Source organism: Ischnura elegans, chromosome 8, assembly GCF_921293095.1.
Source record: "Ischnura elegans chromosome 8, ioIscEleg1.1, whole genome shotgun sequence".
In the NCBI taxonomy this organism is placed as follows: Eukaryota; Metazoa; Arthropoda; class Insecta; order Odonata; family Coenagrionidae; genus Ischnura; species Ischnura elegans.
The window spans coordinates 117,318,992-117,345,438 of record NC_060253.1 but is presented as its reverse complement, the minus strand read 5'-3'; the positions used below and the strand labels follow the sequence as shown (position 1 = coordinate 117,345,438).

At 38.6% G+C, this 26,447-nt stretch overlaps 2 protein-coding genes across 15 annotated transcripts in view; one reads left to right on the top strand and one right to left on the bottom strand.

The window, feature by feature from the left end:
* The window catches only part of LOC124163951 (Golgi reassembly-stacking protein 1-like), a 96,390-nt gene that overhangs the window by 68,180 nt on the left and 1,763 nt on the right, over window positions 1–26,447 (top strand). For 8 of the 13 annotated variants that reach the window (XR_006865887.1, XR_006865888.1, XR_006865885.1 and 5 more), the window contains 2 exons: window positions 3,091–3,304; window positions 5,594–6,679. The gene's annotated coding sequence lies outside the window, so the exon portion shown is untranslated. Of the gene's footprint in view, window positions 1–3,090; window positions 3,305–3,488; window positions 3,719–5,593; window positions 6,680–26,447 lie in introns of those variants that run through there. The other 5 variants (XM_046541078.1, XM_046541077.1, XM_046541080.1 and 2 more) reach the window with 4 other exon arrangements.
* On the bottom strand, window positions 8,264–10,065 carry LOC124163950 (myb/SANT-like DNA-binding domain-containing protein 4). 2 transcript variants are annotated; one of them, XR_006865884.1, is made up of 5 exons: window positions 9,733–10,065; window positions 9,241–9,423; window positions 9,102–9,144; window positions 8,636–9,020; window positions 8,264–8,502 (listed from the first exon to the last, which is right to left on the bottom strand). XR_006865884.1 is itself a non-coding variant. In XM_046541075.1 (4 exons), the coding sequence occupies exons 1-4, from the start codon at window positions 9,943–9,945 to the stop codon at window positions 8,914–8,916; spliced, it is 546 nt and encodes a 181-aa protein (XP_046397031.1). In that variant the 5' UTR covers window positions 9,946–10,065; the 3' UTR covers window positions 8,264–8,913. The 2 variants fall into 2 exon arrangements, 1 of the variants encoding a protein (XP_046397031.1); XM_046541075.1 differs by having other exon boundaries at window positions 8,264–9,020.

Genomic DNA, 26,447 nt, shown 5'->3' with positions numbered 1-26,447 from the left:
TTAACAAAATACCCCTGGCCCTCCACCAGCCCCTGCCTATCATGTTTTTTTCCTTTCCGAGACCCCATGGACCATAAATCACTTGCCTCAAAGGAAAATATCAAGTTACGTGGGAACAATGGAAACTTGCTTCAACCCTTCCCCATCTCACCAACTGACCTTCATCGATCTCTCAGTTTCTGGAGGCCAAATGCTAGGTGAGTCACCTCGTGAGCCCGAAGATATCTCAATAGCTTTCAATAATTGTAAGGCACACACAAAGTTCAAAAAAAGAAAGATCTAACGCGACGCATATCTGACAGAATTTAAGTTTTTTAAGCTCTAATTGATTGACACAAAGATTTATAGTTACCACAAGGCTACTAATATTCAAAATAGTCCAAACAGCTAAATTTCGGAAGGAACAAGCGTAGCATGAGCGCATTCAAACAAGACAAGACGGACTGGAAACTTCTGGCAACTCAAACTGCATTTATCACATTGCTGCCCCTTCGCTTTGAAGACAATGACGTCACGTGCAAGATCGGACGTGTTCTTCCCTTTCTCCTTTGCCCTCAGCCTCGTTGCGGAGGAAAGACGGAGGGAGCGAGCTCCTTCCCCTCTACCTCTCCTTCAACGCTCTTCACTTGTAAACATTTCAGATTTCTTCTATCCGCCATTCAGTCAAACAATGTACACACTCGTTTGAATTTTTTAAACAGCAGGTTTTGACTCCAATATAATTTTCAATCGCAATAACCCTTATAATATTGTATGAAGATGATTTTTGAGAAAGCAGGCCCCTAGCGTAATGGTAATTACTCGGCAAGACAGATGTTGACTATTGTCCAAGTATTGTCCTTCAAAACTGCACTTTTCTCCACGTTTGACAAGCGAGTACTATTTGCAGTATAAGGGCCGTATTCTTAGTCGACCCTGTAGGGCCAACCGACCCTGGATACGTCATCAGCCCCTACATAAACCGATCTCGCCCTACATACGCCACATCAAGCCCTAAATATGGCCGTTTTTGGAACTAAATGGCCCTACTTGATGTAGGGTACCCGAACCAACCCTACACCCTACGAAAACGTGGCGGCCAAATATCGTCTGCTGATCACTTCGATTAAAGAATCTACGTTGTAATGGATATTAAGGGGGACGACCTCACACAAGCCATTTTAAAATGTACAGTAACACAGCGGAAATGTAATAATACTACCACTTTATAACCACCAAGTAAAATAAATTATAAAATTGACTGAACTAAAAAGAACAATATAGCGGTATAAATCATCTTGTTTCTACGAATATATAATATTTTTCACTTTCGGCACTTGGTATACTTTTGGGAAACTAATACTTCGTTTACGTATAACCATAGAAAATGTATTTTCGTGCCATTATTTGACACATAATAAACTTAACTACGTAAGGTGAAAGTGAATGACGAACCTTGATGATGCAACGTAAGTTCCCACTTCAATGCTCATATTTGCTCCATACTTATTACTATCTTGTACGTAGACCACTTTTGAAGTAATTTAAAGACAATTAGGTTCTACTTTTGGCTCGATATGAGAGTATTTGTAGCGATAATTAAGGTACCGACACGACACCGATTGTTTATTTACCTTGAGCCGTTGCCCTAACAATACGCCCGAAAATTATCAGACGTCTTTTCAGTTTCATAGATAGTTCCCATTTTGCCACCAGAATGGAAAATTGCCACTGCGCCATCATCTACATCATCTCAGAGAATTTTACGATAGAATTACTCCCCACCACTTATGTAGGGTCGACTGAGAAACGCATGTAGGGGCCTTTTGTTATGTAGGGACGGATTTGTAGGGTCGACTAAGAATACGGCCCTAAATGCTGCGGTATGCCCACCCGTAGCAGTAAATTTAGTGCGCCCTCCGGAGCGGAAAACCCCACGGGATCTTTTCCATGTTCACATCTGGGGTACCTACCGATGTGACGCTTTCGAGTAAAAAATGCAAACAGGAGCATTGTAAAAATACGTCACTAAGGAAGAAACTCCCCTGCCTCCCGCTTGTTTTTGACCTTGGTTTTTAGATGACTGACTCACGCTGGAAACCAAGGCCACTGAGTTCCTCTTTGGCTAGCAACCGGGGAAAGGGAGGAGGGGAAGATACAAAGTTTGTGTAAGAGGCGCACCCCCATTTTCGTCTGCAATTGCTGGGGAAAAAAGGTGCGCCTCTTACACGTGCTTATACGGTATTCATGAATTTTTGCTCTAACCGGGAATATTAAATTTTTTTTCAAATTCATTTCACATATAATTTTTCCTGTTCAATTTTTCTGGCTGAAAATGTTTGTTTCAATTTTAAGTGCACCATCTAAGTATAATTTCTACTGCCGCAGCGAAATGTGGTATGACGGACAAGGCAACAGATTCGAAATGTCTATCACCCTTTGACTTTATGTAACATTCAAAAACACAAGGAATAGAATTCCATGTGACAACAAAATCGGCTTATTAGATCAAAATAGCGTCTCGAATTGAATATATTTAAATTTTAAATGCATTGTGTGCTAAGTAATCTATCCTTGTCCTTTTATGCACATAAATATAATATTATTTAGAAGTATTGAAATGATTTGGAGTGTCTTAACATTCTTAGCCATCACAGTAATAACGTAAGATTAGCCTGGAATTTTTTCAGTTTTTCTTGGAAAACTGGGAACTATGCATGAATTTTTCTACTTCGATTGGTTGAACATCCTGTGGAATCAATTGGAGCATGAAGGCTAATTGCATGAAAAGGGGCTAGCTAACCTCTTCCTTGTCCTTGTAAATACATAAATATAATATTATTTAAGAGTATATGAGTAATTTTCGGTGTGTTAAAATTCTAATCCATCGTAGTAATAACGTGGCATCAACCGGGATTGTTGTAAAATTTCTTTGACTTGCATGTGCTTTGTTTGTGCGTGTACATGTTCTGATTTGGTTGTACACTTTGAAAGATGTACTTTGAGTTAGTGTATGTTACATTTATACATACTATGTTGGTATGCTTGTATTGGAGTTTGGCCTGTTTCTTCACTCTTCTTTGATGTGCGTTCATTGTCTTCTGAGAACAGGGCTCGGGGATTTGGCGGATGGGGATAGTGGCAGACATTGCGTGTGCTCGCACTCCGGCAAGGGATTTGGCAAGAGCAATCAGCTGTTGTGCCACGCAAGGACGCACCACTCGGGGGAGCTCCCCTTTGCGTGTGGCAATTGCGGACGACGGTACGTCAAGGCAAGTGACCTGACCCAGCACGCAAAGAGCCACAGTGCCGTCAAACCGCACAGGTAAAGTCATGAACTGAAATTCTCCTCTTGTGGAAAAAAACTTCAAATTGGAGGTGGAAGGAATTCTAAATTTTCTCTCGTCCAATTCGTGAGTGTTTCTTAGATCTTTCCCTCCGCTGAGGATGTCTGTTTACCTGTGAAGCTGTGATGTCGTGGAATCATGTGGGCCTTTTTGTCTTTCCAGAATACTCTGTGAATTTGATGATGAAACGCCTGAAAAAAGTCTGCTTTTGTTCCACGTAGCAATCTGCAAAACCTATTCAGCTTTATTGAATTTGTGCGATGACTTGGTTTGATATTTCGCATTCATATTTCTGGGTTGAATTTGGCAAAGACATCACCTTGTTCTCCAACCCCTCTGCTCTCATATACAGTAAAACCTCTATGTAGTGAACCTCTTTACATCGTAAACCTCCATACTTCGTACCAATCCTCTGGTCCCGTCAGATTTACATGTAAATTTATAGGCAAACCTCTATATAGTGAACCTCTTTATCTCGTAAAACCTCCATATATCGTACCAACAAGACAGCCCCGAGACGGCCTAACTACCTCCACGAATCGTACCGAGACAACTAGAGACCATTAATGCAGCCGCGATTACCTGCATGGAATGACATTTTCAGCGATAAATGTTTCACGCTTATTTTTTTCTTATACACCTTTAATAATGTTCACGTTAACCATTAGTTAGGGCATCCAACTATCCTAATAATATTAAGTGACGGTAAATGAAGACAGAACACATCGTTTTCTCTTGAATCATGGTCAAAATCGCTCGATAGCACTAGCTTTCTTTTACTGATGGCTTTATTTTCTTGTAAGTGCCTACACACTATGTTCAGTTAATAAAAGAGGCGACCAGCGCAGCCTATAATCACTTGCTGACGGAAATATTTCAACTAACTTCACTCCCATCCATGGAGACAGAATTACTCAACCGCATGCTACTTCCGCTTCTAAAATTAAAATATTTCAAGAATTTTCCGCGGCTTGAAATAAATCAAATACACAATTTTTGCTATTATTTTATTCCCATATTTCCCGGTGTAGCACTTTCTTGCTACCGCCTTGGTATTTTTTTCGATGCTTTCGTGATGATCGTAGTTTAAAATTTATTGCGCTTAGCGACAGTCATATGTCTTGCCTGCGTATTTATGCTGCGAAATCTGGCTATTCCATCGGGAGTCCGGGACGTCAATTTCTAGCAATACTGAACAAACATCAATCCATGCGCGGCAGTGTTAGGTGAAGGAGGCAGCTAATTAGCTGATACGCGGTAGGGCATTGAAATTTTTTACCGTCACCGCCACATTCTGAAGTAGTTCGCCCAGCATTCTCACCTGTGGCCTGAGTCTTGAATCCTTCGTTACGCCTCAACGAATAAAATCCGTCGTTATGACGAACTCATTCGTTGTCATTTGTTCGTTATCCCAAACGCGCAAGTTTTGAACACTTTCGTTGCCAACGAAAGTTTTTCATCGAATGTATTCCTTCGTTTACGCAACGAAAAACGAAGAGCATTCGTTCATAGCCTAACGAAGTTAAATCATATTGTTTGTTTACACCAGTATGGCGGCCTTGAGACGTGTTATTTTGATGAGGGGAGCTTATGAAGAGGAAAGGCGTTTGTATAGGCAAGATAGATATCTAAGGGACCGGCAAAATCCATACGATCTTCCCGAAGATTATTTTGTTCAAATATTTCGCCTTAATCAAGAGGCAACTTAGGGTTTAGTGGAAGAGCTAAGGCTTTACATGCATTCTTCACGAAGATCATGCATTCCTATTGAAATAAAGGTATTTACCTGTAGGCATGGACTAATTTCATTTTCTTACCATCAGTAAAATCAGTCCTACTAAAGAAAGTGAACTTGTTATTATTGCAAAATTGTTAGCCGTATATTTAACCTTTTCTTGTCAACGATTACTACGTTTCTCTTACTATGGAAACTACGATAAAAAAAACCTATTTTCTTGAATGCAGGTTGTTACAGCATTGCATTTTTTTGCCTGTGGCAGCTATCAAAGGCCAGTTGGATTAAATTTATTTTTGAATGTAAGCCAAAAGACTGTAAGTCGAATAATTAAGGAGATAACTGATACGGTGAATGAACATTTACTTCACAAATGGGTTGCATTCCCAATTAATATTGATAAGCAGAGAAGGATAAAAGCACGGTAAACAAATTATTTCATTAAGATATCTTCCAGGTTGAATGAGTATTCAACGTTGGACATAATTATTGATGATATTCCTAACTAAATCTAACTAAGTCTAAATTTCAGATTTTTGGAGGAAAAGAATTTCCCCGGTATTCTCGGTGCAATTGATTGCACGCACGTGAAGATCAAGGCTCCGCATGTAAATGATGAAGTATATCCTGAACACCTTTACGTTAATAGGCATGGTTATCATTCCATAAATGTTCAGCTGGTAATATACATATGTAGCATGAATATTGGTTAAAGAGCCTATGTAGATAATAACCTACTATTTCTTGCTTGTTTCCCTTTAAAATCAGATATGTGACTATGATTTAAACATTTTAAATGTTAACGCAAGATACCCTGGGGGAACACATGATTCCTTCATTTGGAGGAGCTCAAACATATACAGGGCATTGGAAAATGCTCATTCTGTAGGAACCCTAGATGGATGGCTTATAGGTATGCTACAGTTTACTTTTCAAGTTGACAAGAATGTATTAATCATCAAATTGAGTAAGCACCCATTCTGTCGGTTTTATAAAGAAGTGCTAAATACCAAAATGAAATACTTTGTTTTCATCCCAGGGGATAGTGGTTACCCTCTTCAGCCTTGGCTGATGACACCAGTATTAAATGCAATACCAGGAACCCCAGAGAACAGGTATACAGAGGCACATGCTGCTGCAAGAAACTGCATTGAAAGATGCAACGGTGTCCTCAAGAGTAGGTTTTGATGCTTGCTATCTGAGAGAGGACTACATTATTCCCCTGAGAGAGCTTCATTAATCGTTAACACTTGTGTTGTTATACACAACATGTGCAAGAGGTATAACTTGGAAGATGATAATATACAGCTTCCTCCAGCAAATAGAGCTGCAGGTTATGCAAGGGAAGATATTGAGCATCATGCTCATAATGAAGCCCTAAGAATTCGTCGCCAAATTATTAGAGCTCGGTTTTCCTAATTTAGATAAACTGAATGGTATTTATTATCCTTAGAAAATAGTCAACCATGCCGATCTACATCATCACTCGTTTTATAATTCATCTGTTATTTTGTAATTAATCTCCTGTATGAAAATCGATGAATTCTGTACTGTTGATGCAGTAAAACATCCAGTTGTGAATAAACAATTTCTCCTTCGGAGCAAGTGGCACCAAAAATGAGTGTATGATTTAATCAACCTTTAGGTTTAAATGACTTACCTGATTATAATACCACATACTATCCCTAAAATAGCTGGTATTTATCCAACTCTGCATGCAGATGACACTAAATTCATTGTTTTTTCTTCAGTCTTCAATCTCTCATCACCGATGGTTTAACTGTCAGTGAATCGCTGATGGCTTAAGAACTCCCTTAAACTGAACATTGTGAAGTCACACAATGTATTTCAGAAATATACAAAAGCCTAAGAGGGGCATTTCCCTATCCCCATACATTTTTTAGGAAGAAGTGTCATCACTTATTGACTAATTACATAGTTGTTTAAAAGGGAGAGTGTGAAATTGGGTTAATGCTCATTTTTTAGTGGTACCTATTATATTAGAAATTATGTATTTAATGGATTGTTTGAAATAGGTTCATTGGCACAACGTTACAATGTTATTCTTAGTAGTGTGAGATTAGAATTAGTGGATTATTTTTATCATGGGTGTCCATTCTGTTTCTAAACTTTGTATTAGAAAGATAGAAACTTTGGATGTACACATTTGTTATTCATGTACATCTAATGCTGCCACCAGGCAATAGTCTACCTGCAGCAATGTGTAATTATAATAATGAATGGCACGCATATTCCTCAAGATAATTCAGCCAAATATTTAAGGATGCACATAGACTCAAATGTTTCATGGGATACCCATATTTGTTTTTGGTCAACAAATTTAGCTTCATCTGCTTCCTCATTAGATCCATCCACTAAACGGAGTCAACTGACATTCTCTATAACATTTACTAAGGCTTGTTCCACTCCCATGCATCATATAGTGCATATAATCTTTTGGTGAACTTCCTCTGTCTTGAAATTGTTCAGTATTCAAAAGAAGGTTGTTTGAATTATACCTCATGCCAATAACAACAGCCCATGCAGACATTACCATTCAAGAAGTTAAAAATTTTACCCTTTCTTGAGTGAGCATAATTTAAACATTCTTTACACAAAACAACATGAACGAATATTACTTCAACTCAGATGTTCACCAGTACTCCAACTGAAAACAAAATGATCTGCACCAACCATTTGTATGAACTAGGAAATCACCTATAGGGCCTCAACGTATGGGGCTGCAACTTTACTATAAAATTCCCTTACAAATAAAGATTTCCCAACTGATAAGGCTTTCATGGATAAAGTGAAGGTATGTATTTCTCCTCTCAAAATAGTATTACTATGAGAACTTGTAAATTCTTAAGTCTTTTTGTATTCATCCAAACATTGCCCCTAAGTGTACCATGTATGTACTTCTACCTCTACATGCATCTAAATCAATGACTTCAATGACTAATGGTAGTGCATTTCTTTAGCACCTCTACTAAAATGCTGATGGCAGAATTGACCATTCCCATTTTTACCCATCGTAAACATAATGATATTGCTGGTGATGCTTTTACTATTTTCTAAAAACCATACATCTGAATCAATGCACTCATTGCTTTCTGATCCTTTGGCAATTAAATATTGATATTTATTGTTATTATTTAAAATATTTCAAACAAATCTGATGCCATAGATGTAACATAGGTTCAAATTACTTTTTTATTAAATAATTTTGTAGGCATTCTGAAATCTTTTCAAAAGCATCAGCTTGCTTCTCAGCTGCAGCTGCTTTTCTACTTTCAGTTTGTTGGAGGTCATTTAAAGATTTTAAAATTTGATTAAGAACGTTTAACATTTTTCCTTCAATCTCTTTTTTAAATTTCAATTTCTCTTCCTCTATCTGAGAAAGCCTTTCCTTCGTTCTTTCATAAGGAGAAATGTTCTTGCCTGTTAATCAGGAAGGAAAGATTCAACAAATGAAATTAAAGTAATTAATATAAGCATTAATGTGGTAGTTATCAATTCACCATGGTTCACCAGGTACTTCAATTATACCTATGAAACACTCTTAGTTTTATACCTTTGAGTTTTCTCTTCTCTTTCACAAAATTCCTATTAATTGGGGAAGAATGAGGAGATATCTGCCTTGACAAAAATGGAGAGGGTGGAGGCACTATCTCTTCCAAGGGTGAGGAGGGTTCTCTTACTGTGTAATACAATCATTGTAATTTCCATCAATTGGCATTGATCACACCAGAGCATATCTCTTAGTACAAGTTATTTATTTAAAACTCTTTTATCATTCCTTAAGTGTGCATTGCACCTTTTCTCACTGCTTGTTTATAAGAAAACCAAGAATCATATTGTATGTATTTGAGTTTGGAAAATTGTCATTTTCCAGTACACACCTGCATTGGTATTATCTTCAAAGCTACTACTACATCCAAAGTCCATGAGCACTTGCCCTACCAGTAACAAAATATATTAATGAGGCCCTATATCCAAATATGCTACAAACTATGAATAGGTGACAGCTTTTTACAAACCTATGGCTGACAGGACCTCCTCATTATCAACTGAAATCTCCTCCTTTTAAAATGGAAATTCCGTAATGTTAACAAATACTAAGGAATCAAAATAATCATACATACTTTGCTCAAATACACTGAAGTTTATCAAAAATACCTCCACAAGCGATTCCTTACAACCTGGATCTCCGTAGGTACAAACTTTTCCAACAGTTTCTAAAAGTCTTTCCTCCAATAGGCTTAAATTTTCCTTTGACATGCCTCCCCCACCTGTCTCTTTATGATATTTCTGGAGACGCAACACTTTTGCTTTAACTGAGCTTCTCCAGTCTGCCCATGTCTGTCTCAAAATCAATGTTGCAAGCACTTTTAGCTAACCATTGATACATGAATTATAACGTGCAAAACTATTCCGAATTCAAAAGCAGTTAACAGACTTGATGAGAACGTTAGAACAAGGAGCATGAATTACGAAGAGAGGAACCGAATAAATAAACACCTTTTCCCAAAGACATCCAATTAATTTCATCTAAATGATTACAGTTCAAGTTATTTCACTTCAACGGCATTACTTACCTCTGGACTGAAGTTTTTCAATAATGTTTACATTTTCCAAGATTTAGTTCAGTCATAATCAGCAAAACATTACCTTCTTCCACTTCTCCACGTCCTTCGCTGGACCCTGGCCTGCTGCATTTAATTGCTGTGCGATAGTTTCCCAGCATTTCTGTTTAGATTTGCTTGTTACATTAGGGCCAAGCTTTCCGGTTAAAATAGTTTTATGCCTCGTATAAAGTTCAAGCATTAGCTCCTGCTGCTTCTCGGAGACTTTGGTCATTCTTTTCTTACCTACACTCTCCATTATATTTTTATTACTATGTATGATTACAAAAATCTGCTCCTAAGCTGCACTAGTCGCTCCAAAGGAAAAATAAACACTGTAAGAATCCATAGTAACCATCAGTAACGGTGGGTTGGGGTACGATTGCGTTAGAGCAGTCATTTGTGTTAGTTTGGTACAAAGCCACAGACATCGCTGCAGCACCAGCGGGAATAACGAAACGAAGATTACTCGCTGTATTGTTAACGAAAAAATTAAGGACTTGCTCCGCGATTCGTTGATGCCGAAATTCGCTATGAGGCTAACGAAGTTACCGATGATAACGAAAAAGTCGATTTGTGTTCGGTGAGTAACGAAAATTTCAAGACTCGGGCCACTGGAAATCACGTCCTTTCGCAGACCAAGCATTTCTGTGTGCCCTCAACAGAGTTTTTCTTCGGAACGCTCCGTGCATTGTATTTTGGAGAGAGGGAATTCAACAAAATTTTCTCTGAAAAGTTCTCTTGCTTGGCAGGCAGTGTACTCACTCACATGAAACTCTTCCATTACTTTCTTCCTGCTCCATGAAGTTGGTACCAATGATAACAGATGTACCTTTCCTTGATGAGTGCTTGATGTGTGAACTTTTTGTTTGATTAAGTCTATGAGCACATCCATATCATGAACTTTCTGAAGTAGTCCTTTTGGGAGTTTTGGGTCATCCTTTTCTGGAGATAATTCTTTATCAAGAACTCTTTTAACTTTCCTTTTAAAATTACTGCATGCTGACTCTACTTTCCTTTTAGCGTAGGTTGACCTTCTGTGAGATGATATGCCATGAAATTTTAAAGGTGACTCCTCTATATCTTGCAGCGTTCTGTTAAGTAGCTCAGTTGATTTTTCTTGGGATACTGTTGTTTGAAAATTCAAAATACTATCATTGCTGTCTTTATCTACTGCTTCAACATCAGAAAGCTCATTTCCAAACCTGGAGTGTTTCTTTACCTCCTCCCTACATGGCTGGCATATTTTCATTCCTGGCACTAATTTCCGAAGAGTTGGGATTTTACAGGCCTTTCCTGCAAATTCAAGACTTGCATTTCTCTGTGATTTTGATATTTTCTTCTTGTGGCTCTTAAAAGGATCAAGACAATATATTTGGTAGGTTTAATACTTTTTCAAATAGTATATTCTGTGATGTTTGCAGACATTGGATAGGACTTCCCCAGGTACACCACTTCTGAGAGGTAACAGCTGTTTTTGAAGTATACTCATGATCTCAATTTTGTTCAGTTGCACCACTGGTGTTGCAATCAGATGCAGTTACTTTTCCAATGCTGCACAGTTCAACAATTTGCTCATTTTGAAGCATAGTGGAGACACTAACCTTTTTTAATAATAATAATAATAATAATAATTTTTATTGTTCTGTTGGTCCAAGGAATAGAACATAGAACATGGTCAAGAGAATATTACAGATACAAAGAGATACCAAACACACAAAAAACGACACAGATCAATTATACATTATCACACATATATTCGTCTAGATTGTAATAGGCTTTGGATAAAAGCAGCCTTCTCAATTCGCGCTTGAAGGTTGCAATGTTGGACTGAGTTTTTACATGCGGTGGTAATTTATTAAAAATAAGGGAAGCTGAGTGATGAGTTCCCTTTCTAGATAAGGCACAGGGTTGCCTTCTCAGGTGAACATCATTTCTGCGCCGAGTGAAATAATCATGAATGGTAGAGCTCGGACAGAACAAATCAGGATACATTTTGACAAATAGTGCACAATAAAAAATAAACAGACATGGTAGTGTCATTATCTTGAATTTAAGAAACAGTGGCTTTCCTGGAGATCTGATGGAAACAGCAGCAATTGCCTTCAAAGATCTCTTTTGCATGGAGAAGGCCCTTGTGGCAGCACTGGTGTTGCCCCAAAATATCACACCATAAGACAGGTAGGAGTGGATTTTAGCAAAGTAAACTAGCTTTAAGATCTCCACAGAGGTGGTGGGGGCAAGTTTACGAATCATGAAGATACCAGATGAAATTTTTTTGTTCAGATTATCAACGTGGAATTGCCAGTCAAGATTTTCATTTAGAGTTAAACCCAAGAATTTAGTACAGTTAGATTGCTTGATTGAATTATTACTGATAGTTCGGAGTAAAGGGCTTGAAGTCGGGGGAGAAATTTTGTTATGGAAGTGGAGAAAAGATGTTTTGAGGTCATTTAATTGTAAGCTGTTATTATGGCACCATTGACCTATAGTTGAAACAGTAATTTGAGCAGCATTCGTTACTCCTAACAGCGTATCGCTCAGGTTCAGTGTAGAAGTGTCATCAGCATATAGGGTCACCTTACACATAGGTAGGTGATATTTGAGATCATTGATGAAGATGACAAATAAAAGAGGGCCCAGGATTGATCCTTGAGGGACCCCACAGTTCGATTTGAGAGGGTTGGATCGAAGTGTGTTAGCACCAGCAGCAAAAGTTGTATTTAATTGAACCATTTGCATTCTATTGGATAAGTAAGATTGTATCCAGGCTAGAGCATTGCCATTTATTCCAATGTGATTGAGTTTAGAGAACAGGATATTATGATTTAGGGTATCAAAAGCTTTCGATAGGTCGAAGAAAATCCCAAGTATTTCTTTCTGATTGGAAAGACCCCAAGTGATATCATTAATGAGTTGGAAAGCTGCAGATATTGTAGATCTTCCCTTGATGAAGCCATGTTGGGAAGAATTCAGCAAGTTAAAATGGGATAAATAATTCATTATGCGATTGTAGAAGAGTTTCTCAAAAATTTTTGAGAAAGCTGAGAGTAGTGCAATAGGTCGATAGTTATTGGCTTCAGTGGTGGATCCCTTTTTATGGATTGGAATGATGACAGCAGTTTTCAGGTAGGTAGGAAAATGACCATTGCAGATAGACAAATTAAAAATGTCGGACAGGGGAGCAGAAATAATCCTAGCAACTAATTTAATGATAGGTATAGGGACTCCATCATATCCTACTGACCAGGAATTAGAAAGAGAGTGGATGATGTTGGCAACCTCATTAGGGGTAGTTGGGGAGAGAAAAATTGACGAGGGTGTTTTATCCCAACTAAGAGAAGGTAGATCTGTGTTATTAGCGGTTTGACAGAATTGGCTATTAAAACAATTTGCAATTGCAATAGGGTTCAAAACAGGTAGGTCATTAAATTTGATAAAAGTTGGTCTCTGTTCAAAGTTATTTTTAGTTTGTTGGTTAATAACCCTCCATGCAGCTTTGGAGGGGTTATTTGAAGAAGCAATGACATGGCTATGACGATTTTTCTTAAATTCCCTAATACTGCATTTGTATTTATGTAGAAGAGCTTTGTATTGATTGAGGAGGGATGGATCAGAAAACTTTGACAGTCTATGCAGTTCTTTAACCCTGGCATTCATATTTAGGAGCTCAGGAGGGAATTTAATATTTTTGCTTTTATAGTTAAACTTCCTGGTTCTTAAAGGAAATGAATGATTAAAAAGCAACAGAAAATCATTCAGGAAGGAGTTAAACCTAGCATCAACATCGAGTGGATTGCCATGGCCTTGTTCACTCCATGTTGTATTAGCCACATTATAAATAAATTCCTCACAGCTTTCCCTGTGGTAAAATCGTTTAGTTACATACATAGGATCAATGAGTATAGCATCAGTAATCTTCAACACAACCCCTAGCATACAGTGATCCGAAAGATAGCAAGATGTAGTATCACAGGAAAAAGATTGCTCTGGAAAGTTAGAAACTACTAGGTCAATCAGAGTAGAAGAGTGTGAGGTTACTCTGGTGGGATTATTGTTCATTACAGCTAACCCAAATGAATGGAAAAGACAATCCAGTTCTAAGTACTGAGTCGAGTTAGATAATATATCAGTATTAAGATCACCAAAGATGATTAGGTTGTCAACATTAGCACTAAACACAGATTGTATCGTGTCACTGAATTCCTTTAAAAAGGAATGAAAACAGGAGGTGGGAGACCTGTAAACAACAATAATCCCGAAACGGGATTTGTTGGATTTGCATATCACTGCGGCGCACTCATTCACTTTTTCGATGTTATTGCTTAGCTTGATTTTCGAGCATTTCATGGAGCGATTACAATAAATTGCAACACCGCCGCCAATTGTATCCTTTCGACAAAATGATGCAGCAAGATACATATCACTAATGACATAGCACTCGATTTCATTTGGTAATAACCAGTGTTCAGTCAAAAGAAGAATATCACATTTTGTGTCTTGCACTATGACTTCCAGATCAACAATCTTGTTCCTTAACGATCTAATGTTAAGGTAAAGGAACTTAATTACATTTGCATCTGCATCTAGTCACGAAGTCCCTGCCGATGGTTTGGCCTTAATCAAACTGTTCTGACCAAGCGCCTGCCGTTTCACTGAGTCATCGACCGAATGTTCACAAAAATCTTCGTTGATGACACCAACAGAGGATTGGCCTACAGCTGATTGTTTCACACCATTTGCATCATCAGCTGAAACAACCCTTTTTGGTGGGAAATATTTAGTATTCTGACGAAATTTCGGCAAGAAAAAATTTCCGTAGTAAACGTTCTTTGGCCAAAAGTCTCCTGACAATAAGTCACGGCCAACACACTCATCATTTACAGAAATATGAAACGAGGCGTATTCCCCTCTATTTACCTTTAACTGTTCAATTTCAATTGAAGCGTCGGTGATTTCGGGCTTTTCTTCTCCGATGTACTTCCGGACGTCTTCCGCTGTTGTATTCGAAGGAAGGTTCCAAATGTGAATGTGCACACGCTTTGGAATACCCATCAGAGAACCTTTTTTGGCAGAACAACCCACAGTTGGAGGAGGACGACGTTTGCGTTTATGGATCACTTGAGTGTAACCTTCGTCAGTTTTGTTGTTGCACTCGTCGATTGATTCAGATGCTGGACTCTCAATACGCAATACCCCATAGTTTGTTTGATCTACACGTAACGCTTTTTTCTTTTTGTTATTTACCACTTCTTTTTTGCCGGAAACAGTCGTTGCTCCAAAACCAGCTTCATTTTTGTCGTTCACCCGATGCTTGGCAGCGTCACGAGAGGCCTCGATTTCATGATTTGCGTCACTATTAGAAACAGACCTTGTTGCTGCTGTGTCTGCAAAACTCACATTTTTCACTCGAGATTCCTTCCCAGCATTATGTAGCTTAGCGTTATCTTTGATGTTGCGAATTTCTTCTTTTAATAGTTCGATGTCGTCCGCCATTTTATGAAGTTGGTTTCCTTCGTTAACGCGACATGATAAGCACTTCCAGAATAAACCATAAAATTCCTCCAGAGCTCTTAAAGCAATTTCTTTCAAGCCCGTACACTTATGATAATATAATTTCTTGCAATATTCACAGTGGAGGGCTTTTTCACTAGTTTTTAGATGGTTTTTACACTCGTTACATTCTACGTTTATCGGACCGGACGCCATCTTGGAATCGGATATTTCCCGGCATCGAATGTCGAAGTTCACGATGAGCAGCTTTGCCTAACTCATAGCACACACAATTAATGTACTGGTAAATATACACTGATCGTACACACAGAATAAACTTGGACACCCATGGAGCATCTTCACACAAGAAGACTTGGCAGAAGACTAAAAGTGGTACCCTAGAATCTATTTTGATTTTTCATGCCCTCACTGTGATAATTGAAACATTTTATTCTTCCTAATGTAGAGGTTGCACTTAATTCTCTTATTCCTTGGGGAGATGGAATAACACTGGAAAGTTAGGCTGAATAGGGGGGATTGTATTACCTTCTCAAGTTTGTCATGTTATACAATCATATGTGAGGCAGGGGAGAAGGGAACATAATGTCAGCATTATCTCTCCCAGTGAAATAGAAATTTAATACTCCAGTTGCCATCAAGGAATTTGGATATTGGTGACAACCTGCTGCATATCTTTAAGTAATACCATTTGTTCTGCCAGCTCTTCCATCACCAAGGGTCTGGAAGACCGTACTTCTTTTGTGAAAGTGAGGCTAACTTTGTACTACTCCAGTTCAGCGGGACTCATTTAATCACTTTTTCACAGATCTTAACAAACTTGTACATTGCATTTGCTTATGATGACCACTGGTTTTTTGGATTAGTGATTTCTAAACACGAGGAAGAAATGATGTGAAAGTGAAATTTATGCACCTATATGGAAAATCCCCATGTGATGGAATTGGTGGTACTGTTAAGCGTTTAGTTGCCCATCAGAGCCTCCAGAGATGTTCAGGAGATGCCTTAAACACACTGAAGTGTATTATTTAAATAATTTTAATTAAATTAGTATTTCCATTTATCCTCTAATGCACAGTAAGAGTCTAATGTATGTTGATACCAATTTTTCCATAAACTAAACACTTGAAAAATGGGTAAATTCCAGGAAAAAAGCATCATTTCACATTTCTGAGCCATTTGGACTCTTTTCCCCTCATCTGCCACAAGCCAAGTATTGCTATTAAAAACAATTGTATGAACAAGAGCCACATTCACTAGACTACATGTTTGGTCTTAGATTTACTGACCAATATTTCAAATATATCCTCATGAAGGTATGGATACACTTATACTTATTATCTTACAGTACGTGTCCAAATCCCTCTCACGGGGGCAGAAAAAAAGTAAAACCTGAAATACTCATGGTGGCAGTCAAAACACCACCATTTTTATTTCACAGTTTATTGGAGCACATATTAACCTTCAATTAAAAAAAATTGGATGAGTTAACTGCTCTGCCTTTTGGTGATAATTCTGAAAATATGAAGTAATGTTTTTGAGCTTAAGAAATCGGTTAATTAACAACTGTTGACATCATTTTGGCTAACATAACAACGCAAGGGGAATAAAAGACATTACTATGGAAGCAATGTACTTGGATAGACAAGGGGTCAAAATTTCATTCAAACATATTAAGTGGTTTCTGAGTTATGAATTTTTACCCTGTGCCCTGCACTCTGGAATTTGACTCCCACTAGCGCCACTTCTGAGCAAACATCTCAAACTTCGACTCCTCATATCTTGCAAACTATGAGAGTGAGAGAGGAAATATTTTGCATGAGTCATTAAATAGGTGATAGCAGCTAGTGACAAAAATTTCATTGAAATCCGAGTCGGTGGGTGCCATGCCTGGGTGAACTGACATGGAATGACCCATAGAGGTGTCGTTCCGTCCCCCTTCTTTGTCCGAGATGATCTCCGTTGACCCAAGTTTCATTATGATTGAGGGACTATCGGTATTGCTGCTGACAACATGCTCTGGTAAAGAAGTTAGCGCCTCTCTTTTACAGGCTCATCCTTACCAAACTACGAGCTTCTCGTCTTCATGTTCACGATTTTTAGTCACAACTCTTAAAATCTCAAATGTGGATCCTTTAATTACAGAGTAAATTTCTAACGATTCATGCAATCATGATGGATTCCACTCCGAAAAAAAACTAGAGATTACAAGGTAAACATACGTATTATAAACACCCTGAAGTTTAGCCCAATGAGAAAAGGCATCACACAACCGTTCGTCATATGTGTAGCAATGTTTCATAGTATTTCCTTTTGAATTTGTAACAAAAAAAGGTTTAATTGCCTAAGGTACACTATCACAATTTCAATTTCTATCACAAAAGCACACGCGGCCAGGCCTCGACCACGCTCTCCAGCTCAGCACGACCCACTGCCCGCGGCTCCTCGTGACAGACTGCCTACACGTCGCTGACCAGCTCCCACTCCTCCTCCGGGTCTTGCATTGCGTTGTGCGCCAGCCCCGAATCTAGTGGGGCCATGAAAGGCGCACTTTACCCGTTACATCCCCTCTGAAAAAAACCAATACTTTAGCGAAACGGGTCGGAGGTCTTCGATGTACACGGTGCATTCCTTCTTTTCACGTAGAGATTCGAGCCGGTAAATTGTTGGGGACACTTTCCTCATGACACAGTACAGACCTTTGAATTTAGGCTCGAGTTTCTCGGCGTGGTACTCAGAGGGATCTGATAAGACGTGGTTACGTTTCCATATGAGGAATACCTAAATTTAAATGAAAAGTGAAAATTCTCAAGCGTGCAAAAATGTGACTGCTAGGTATGAATGTCAGGAAAAGCCAGTGTGACCTCATTCAGGTTCCCACTGTTGCCGTGTGAGGTTACCTTGGGGCAAGGGTATGTGTGCTGATACGATGCAGGGTACTCTGCTAGCAGGTAGCAGAGTACCCTGCTAGCAGGTAGCGCTTGGCTGAAATAAGTATTATTAATACCCTATCAAACGAAGGAAACTTTCCGACCAAAGGCAGTTTAAATAGGTGATTATTGAGAGACGTTTCCCTGAGCTCTGTTCCTCATGCATGCATTGGTAATCTCGGACGATGTAAAACTCCTATCTACTCGTATAGAAACTAGGTCCCTGTGACGTCACGTGGAGTGGAATCGTATGGGCACCAATCTGGCCTTTTTCAAATGAGGTTAAAATGGACCATTGCCATTCGTCTAAACTGGAATTTCTCAAACCAAATAATTTGTATATTATGAATACACTAATGGTGGGTAAGGAATCGCAATCAATGCCTTTCGTTTCCTTAGATGAAGGTAACTACCGTATTGATTCCATATTTTGCAAGGGGTGATACAAAAAGACCTAGCGTAAATAGATGTTTGATAAGGTGGGGGGGTAGGGGGAAGATGGTAAGGTGGTGGGGGGGGGGTATTTCTGAACAAACATTTAAACATTTCCTAGAAAACAATTTGAAAAATTGATATAACCCTTTTACTGCCAACGGGCTGATATATCAGTCCTTGCTGGTTGAGCGAAATTTTTTCACTTTTTTTGTGATTGTGGCCTTTTTATCGGCTGTAATTTAAGTAAACCCCCTTAATCTATCTATGGTTATAAGATATAAATATATCTTAGGAATTGGGAAAAAATCTAGAAGTATTAAATATTATTAAGTAGCTGAGAAATTTTTAAACCTGAAATGTTGCTAATTCCGGAAAATAGCCTTGGCAGTCTTCGTACATCCCACCTGAAATAGGCTGCTGCAGTAAAAGGGTTAAAATCGATCATGTATTGCATAGTGAAAATGTTTAACAGGTGATATAATTGATGAACCATTTCTGGCGATACTACGTTATATCATTCATGGAAGACGGAAAATGTATTCCGTCTCCTTTGCTAGGAGATGACGACAACTTAAAAATTTCTGTTCTCACAAAATATCTTCTCCCAAACTACCTGATCATGTTAACAATTCATAATTAATTTCCTCGATTAATCCTAGTTGTTTGCACTGGAACAAATTTTCATTTTTGTCTCGCAAATATTATTTTCATAAATTTGCTTTTGCCGAAAACTTTTACATGAGCATCTTCCAGCATTTTTATTTCACGATGAATGGAACATGCAGGAGAGAGAATTGCAATGAGGGTCTTACGAGATTCTTTAGAGTAATACCCCGAAAATGAACCAGGAGAATCTTTCAGAGACCAAAAGTTAGTCAGAAAAAAGTTACAGATCTAAGACTGCAAAGTGGCTGTTTCCCAGTGTAATTAATGATCAATATATATAGCATTCAAGGTTATTTTGACAAAGTTAAAAGTTTATCAAAGGAGTTTTATGGTTTAGCAATTCGTGACAATGAATAACAAATTTAGATCATGTGCCTCTCACGTGCTGTTTAAAATGTTTGGCTGATTGTGAGTGTGGTATGACTTTACATTTTGCCTTTTTGGAAGCTGAATTTTGTGGTGAATTTTCTACTTTTTTTTTTGCATATACAGTAAACTCTTGATTTTACGAAGTCAGTGGGACCGGAAAATTGGCACTTCGTAAAATCGAGTTTCGTAAATTCAAACCTTTTTCATAAGTCACGAGAAAATGCTCGCTTTTGTTTCTTCCGCCATTTTTTGTCTTCATTGGCCTTATTTAAATGTTTTTGGTGGTTATTCTCGGTATAATTCATAGAAAAGGCTTTTTGTTATCGATTTATGATGTGAAAAATCGTTAAATAATTATACCACCATAAAATTCCCATTTCTTGTTCATACTTCAACATCAACGATCGCTAAAGAAATTCCTGACCAGTTTAGGAAACGTAATCAAATAATGAATTGCAATGTTTATTATGAGAATTTAATGTTATAAGTTTGTGGTTAGGAGCGAATAGCAACTATTAAGTATGCTAAGTATAGATATTTGTTTCTGACACCCACGGAATTATAGCGGCAGCCAGCCTAACCGCCATTTATGTCGCCCTCTATCGCGAAGTGACGAGAAAAAAAGAAAAACAAGGGCCTTAGCCCGTTACCAAAATAACCTTCGTAAGTTAATATTTCGAGTTACTTCGTATTTTCAGCAGAATGTGCTCTATTTTCACTGAGATTCAATTACGATCATAAATAAGGTAGGATGTGATTATCTTCTGGCGAATATTTGAAGTAAATTCTGTTTGCGTTATCCGTCCGACTACTGTGCTCCATCATCTTTGCAGACGTTGCCATAAAAGACTTAATTTTTCATCAGGACCATATTTTTCATACTGGGTGTGAGGTGACCTGTTCATATAGTATGTTTTTCTCCTTTTATGCCGACAGGAGCAAGGTTCCAACCGGAAAAACGACAGGAGAAACATCTTACAGTTTCGGAGAAATAGGGAGAGAAACGTTATTATCCACATTGATTGTTTTCCTACAAGAGACGTTTTAACATTTCTCAACGTGGTGAAATATTGGTTCACTTGCGTGGATTCCCAAAAATGATACGCAAAAACCTGTACCTTCACCTCATTTAGTTTTCGTGTTTCTTTTTCCGCCGTATTGAAAGTTATGCAAAGGATCATTGACATAGAGAAAAGATTTTCTTAGTTTTAGCACTAAAAAATAGGCGTGTCATAATCGTAAATAAATATAGAGTGGAAAGCGCAAAGAAAATAATTAAATTTCAATTTTTAAGTCAGCAGAGAAGAAGAGCGACAATTTTATAAGCACGGCACCATTTCCCTGACAATGGAAGATACTTCTCCAGCCTCTCTCCGGTTAAAAACTTACCCCCCCTTGCCAGTAAATATGAACCATGCCCTTCTCTACAGTCGGAGAACATTCCCAGTGGATGGGGTGAATAGGAGTGGGATGGGGATTGCCTGAGGAAATAAGTGTGGTCAGCATAAGGAGAGGTGAAGGGGGCAGGAGAAAGAAGGGTGGGGAAAGGTCCTTCAGCTCTGCCTCAGACTACGTTTGGGGGCCGTATTTTGTTGCGACGCAAGCAAGCTCCGTGACCTTAGGAAGGGAGTGAATGGGATATGCTGGGGAAGGAGGGGTTTGGGATGCGTAAGGTGGGTGTCAGCAAGATCAGCCAAAGGCGGCAGGAGGGAGTAAACAAAGAATTGGGAAAGAAAGAATTCTCAGCATGGGAAAATGGGGAAGCGCATGAGAAGAAAGTTGATGGTTAGACTTGGAAGTGCGTCTTCATTACAAGAAGCCTGAAAAATAAATTGGCGGTAAATAGAGCCTGTTACTTGAGATATTTAAGTTGTTTATTCACAAAGGCCTAGATATATACACGAAAAGATATTACCCAAAAAAATCTGTTATTTTTTTGCTTTTTCCCTTCTCCATTGCCGCTTCCACCATGGTTTCTAACTTGCATATGTGGTAATTAAATTGGGGGTCCAAATCGTTAGCCAGATCAAAATGTCTTGAATGTTTGGAAGGCAGCGTATACTTCTTTTTTATTAGGTGGAATTACTTCCTCACTTTCATCATCGTCGTCACTGCTATTCTGACTAGTCCCGGCCGCTGCTTCTTCGGACACAGGCACCGGCGTCGAATCATCGCAAGCCTGGAGATCATCATCTAGCACAATATAATCACTAGCTGTTGCGCGCTGTGCTCCTGCTTTTTCCAAATATTTTTTAAAATCTTCTTTTAAGCCACTAATCTCCTCCGCGATTTCATCTGCCGCGGCTTCCTGAAGGTACAACATAACGATTCAACCAGAGCCGTGATATTAAAGCAGTAAAATTACTATTAGGTTAGTTGTATCAATTACTAACCTCGAGAACATCCTCATGATGCGCTATCGGAGGGAATCCGGCCGATTTCCAGCAATTTGCGATGGTAGTGGAGGAAATCTCTCTCCAGGACTCGGCTATGGCGTGGATTGCATGTATCAACGTCCATTTCGGGATGTTATTCATTTCTGTTCCCATTTCTAAAAGTAGCAAATAGATTTGAAAGAATGATAATCATGAATAAAAATATCTAAATCGATATCCAAACGCACATGAGCAAAATAGATGAATGTATACATACCGATCCATCGCAAGTAATACCGCTCAAGCTCCTTCTGGTATAGGACTTAAAAATCCTGGATAATGCCTTGGTCCAAGGGCTGGGACTTGCTAGTCGAGTTCGGGGGTAAAAAGAGGACTCGAACATTAGCCAATTTTAGATCTTCCACGTATTTATGAACGGTGGCATTATCCATTATTAAAAAAGTTTTGCGGTTCTCTCCAGCAATTTTTCTCTGTAGTATAACTGTTTGCTGGAAAATTTCTCGGGTCATCCAGCTGTTTTTATTTGCATGGTAAAAAACTGGGATGGCTTCCAATTTTACATGTTTTAAGCACCGTGGCTTTTCAAATTTCCCAATGACAACGGGCTTGATTTTGTCCGTGCCTGTTTGGTTGACGCACAGCCCCACAGTAACATGCACTTTACTCTTTTTCCCCTCATGGCACCCCTGCCCTTTGAAACCCAGGGTTGCGTCAGGTAATGTATTAGAAAATAGCCCAGTTTCATCAAAATTGTAGCGATCTCTGGGACTATATTCTTGAAGTATATCATCGTTATCGATGTGCCATTTATCAATAATTTCAGTACTAACAGAGCCTTCTTCCCCACTTATCTTCAGAGATACAATGTTGAATCTTGATTTAAAATTAGTCAACCACCCACCAGAACATTTAAAATCGTCAATTTTTCTGTTGCAAGGCTATGTATTCGGCCTTTTCTTGTAATATTGGTCCACTAATTGGAAGATTTTGCTCACGGCACTTACAAAAGAAAGTGTATAGCTCCTCTTCAACCTCCGCGAACTTGGCGCAGCTCAGATATTTCCTTTTCAGCGAAACACCCGACCCCACTTTTTCTTGTAGTTTGCCGCTGTTTGCTAGAATTGTCGGCAAAGTCGACAGTGGGATTCCAAACTTTTCCGCTATCTCACTTTTAGTTAATCTCTTTGCCTTCTCCTCTTCAATAATTTTCATTTTTATTTCTAAAGGTTATACTCTTCTTTTTTGTTTTAGCTGTGAAGGCTCCATATTCCCAAATTTCAAACACACTCGCTAAGAAAATGTTACTATTGTAGATCCAGAGAAGCACTGGTTGTTGCTTACGCACTCGCAAGGCACAGACTGAAGCCCTTCGCACCCTCGTGAATTAAGCACAAGCCCATCCGGTACGATTCAGCGCTTTCAGGACGAAAGACAGCCAGACAGCCTTGTGGATAGATACCAATGTGCTTGGGCGAAAACTTAATGCACAGAATCATCAAATCCCCATTCGAATTAGCAATAGAGGAGCCATTTCTCCCTCAATATAGGCTCGTGTATAAAATATGATATCATCAGTGATATCCTTACTACTTCTCCCCATCTCTTGTCGCTGGCAACCGCAGTATTTTCCCCGACCTTCCCCCCCTTCAAAATATAACGTTAGCGTCTAAAATGAAATATATTTCCTCTATCACCGAGTGCATTAATTCTCTTCCTTCCTCATATTTCCAACTGTTAATGAGAAAAGTGTTGTCACGAGGTTATTATTATAGATTATTAACCTGCAAGAATGTTGAAATTTGAGTATTTTTATGGACTTGTGACATTTTCGTGGTATGATTCAATTACGCAGGGTTTAAGTAGGAGTGTAAGAAATACCCTGAGTGACCTTCCTGACATGTTAAACTACGAATTATTGTCGATGATATGTTTACGAACAGGCACGTAAATAGGGGCATAATGTCAGCCGCGATATTTTTACTGAACTCCTACTTCCCCTAAATTCCCACAGTGAGGTTTTTGGCGATCCATTTCTCTCCAAAGTTATTATGGCATTATCATTTACGATTTCGCACTTTTGATGGACCACAGTTGGAAGCGCTGATTTTTTAGCTTTTTATGCCGGCGTAACTAGTTTGGTTGACAAATTTTTCGCCGTAGTTCGTATAAACGAATGCCATTTGCTCCTAGGGACCAAGCCGAGGTTCGTAAATTCAAATCATTTCATATAATCGAAACTTTGTATAATCCAATAGTGCCATGTATTTAGCATAGGCTTTTCGCCAGGACCACAATATCACTTCGTATAATTGAAAACTTCGTAAAATCAAGAGTTTACTGTAATCCCTTTTCAAATACTCCAAATTATCCAGCTGCGGCATTAATTATAAATGATCAATATATATAAAGCGTTAAAGGTTATTTTGACAGTTTAAAGTTCATCAAAAGAGTTTTATGGTTTAAAAATTGGTGAGAACTAGTAACAAATATTGGTCATATGCCTCCCACATGCTGTTTAAAATGTTTGGCTGAGTGTGGTATGACTTTACATTTTGCCTTTTTGGAAGCTGAATTTTGTGGTGAATTTTCTACTTTTTTGCGTATAATCCCTTTTCAAATACTCCAAATTATCCAGCTGTGGCATATCAGTGTCGCAGATTATCAATGCATGATTTTAACTCTCATTTGATGTTTTCCGCAATCTTCATTATAAATAAAATTGTATGCAAAATCACCAGAATGACTGCATTTTAATGTTAGAAAACACAGGGCTTATTATTCCAATCGTAAAATGGATGCGATCGTGTGTTAGCTGCATTCATGGGAGCTCCGTGTTCCTTTTTCCAAGCGTCTCATATTTCCAGGTCTTATATGGACCAGTAGGGATACAAGTACACTCGTGCTATCATCTCTAAAAAGATTGGGTGAAGAAAGCTCTTAGTGAACCCAGAAAGCAATCTTAAATAAGAGAAAATGTACGTAAATAAAAATAAAGTGTTTGCTTTACCTTCATTATAAATATGTAAGCACTAAGCTTACAGGAAGGGCCAGGTTCGTAGAAGGCAGAATGCGATGACAAGTCTGGTTCCACACGTTTAATTGTCAGAGCGCAGGTACAAATTCCCCCTCCGAGATACAGCGTAAGACTATTCCCTCCAAGAGGCTTCCTCCCGTGTCGCGTCCGTCTCGTGACCCTCTCGGCATCTTCCTATTGGCCGGAAGAGGTCGCATGATTATGCACATCATACGCCTTCCCACGCCAAGATACTGCAACGTGTTACGGCATAAAGTGTTGGAGGAATACGCGGAGACCAATTCCCACGCGAGAGCATGTTGCAAGTTGTTAATTGGAGTAGGGTGTCAGAGTCATGCACGAGGATGGATCCCACGCAAGAGGTTGCAACGTGTTATGAGTTTCAGATACTGGACCCATCACTCGAACGCGACTCTGCGATTCTTCCGTTACCCTGAGAGCGAAACCGAGGTGGCACGAGACGGCAATCGAGACACCCTTACAAATATTAAAAAAAAATTAAAAGTCGAAGTTTGGTTTATCCGTGTATTCCGATTGTTCGTGCCGTCTCTTCTCCCTGTCATCTCAGCCCACTAGGATATATGTAATTGGGAGTGTAACGTACCTCAATGCGGCCGTTCTTGCACCGTGTGAGATGGGCTGTGGTTATGAAATATGTTCATGTGCAGGCAGGAAAGTTTCATTTTCACTTGCTCACTTGCTATCCAGTGGTGTAGCGAGGAATTTCGTTCGGGGGGGAGGTCCGAAGCCATGGGGGAAAATGTTTGAAAAACAGGATAAAAAGTAATGGTTTTTCAACTAATTTTAATAATCGACAAAACTTTATTTATTAAAGAAATAATTTTTAAATTCATGATTTTTCAATGTTTCATTTTCTTTTATGAAGGAAAATAATTTTGTTTTTATATTCTGGGGGGGGGGGGGTCCGGATCCCCTGGACACCCCCCTGGCTATGCCAATGATGCTATAACGAGATATGAATGAATTAAATGACTACCTCTGTAAATGGAAAAATATTCATTAAGCTGTCCTAAGGAAATAGACGTCATAAAAAGAATATAAGCACAGATTTGGAATAAGAATGAAAAATATATCTAAGATCGACCAACTATGTCTCTAGGACATAATCTATGTTGAACAGTGTAAATAATGATGTATATAATTTTCACGATTATTTTAACAAAGTTTTAAGTTTACCAAAAGAGTTCTATGGTTTAACAATGGGTGAGAATGAATAACAAATTTAGTGTATGCCGTTTAAAATATATGGCTGTGTGTGGTATGACTACATTTTGCCTTTTTGGAAGCTGAATTTTGTGGTGAATTTTCTTATAGGTTTGTTAAACAGAAATTTCATTATGCTGAATTGTGCAAAAAATATTGCATGAAACCACACGAATGAAAGTACATAAAAAAACTC

What these genes read in the sequence shown, in the direction of transcription:
- LOC124163950 (XM_046541075.1), bottom strand. Translation starts at nt 9,945, where the DNA reads ATGGAGAGTGTAGGTAAGAAAAGAATGACCAAAGTCTCCGAGAAGCAG. An exon ending in ACGTGGAGAAGTGGAAGAAG is followed by an intron (nt 9,424 to 9,732) that starts GTAATGTTTTGC and finishes ATTTTGAGACAG; the next exon opens with ACATGGGCAGACTGGAGAAG. An exon ending in GGAGGTCCTGTCAGCCATAG is followed by an intron (nt 9,021 to 9,101) that starts GTTTGTAAAAAG and finishes TGTTACTGGTAG; the next exon opens with GGCAAGTGCTCATGGACTTT.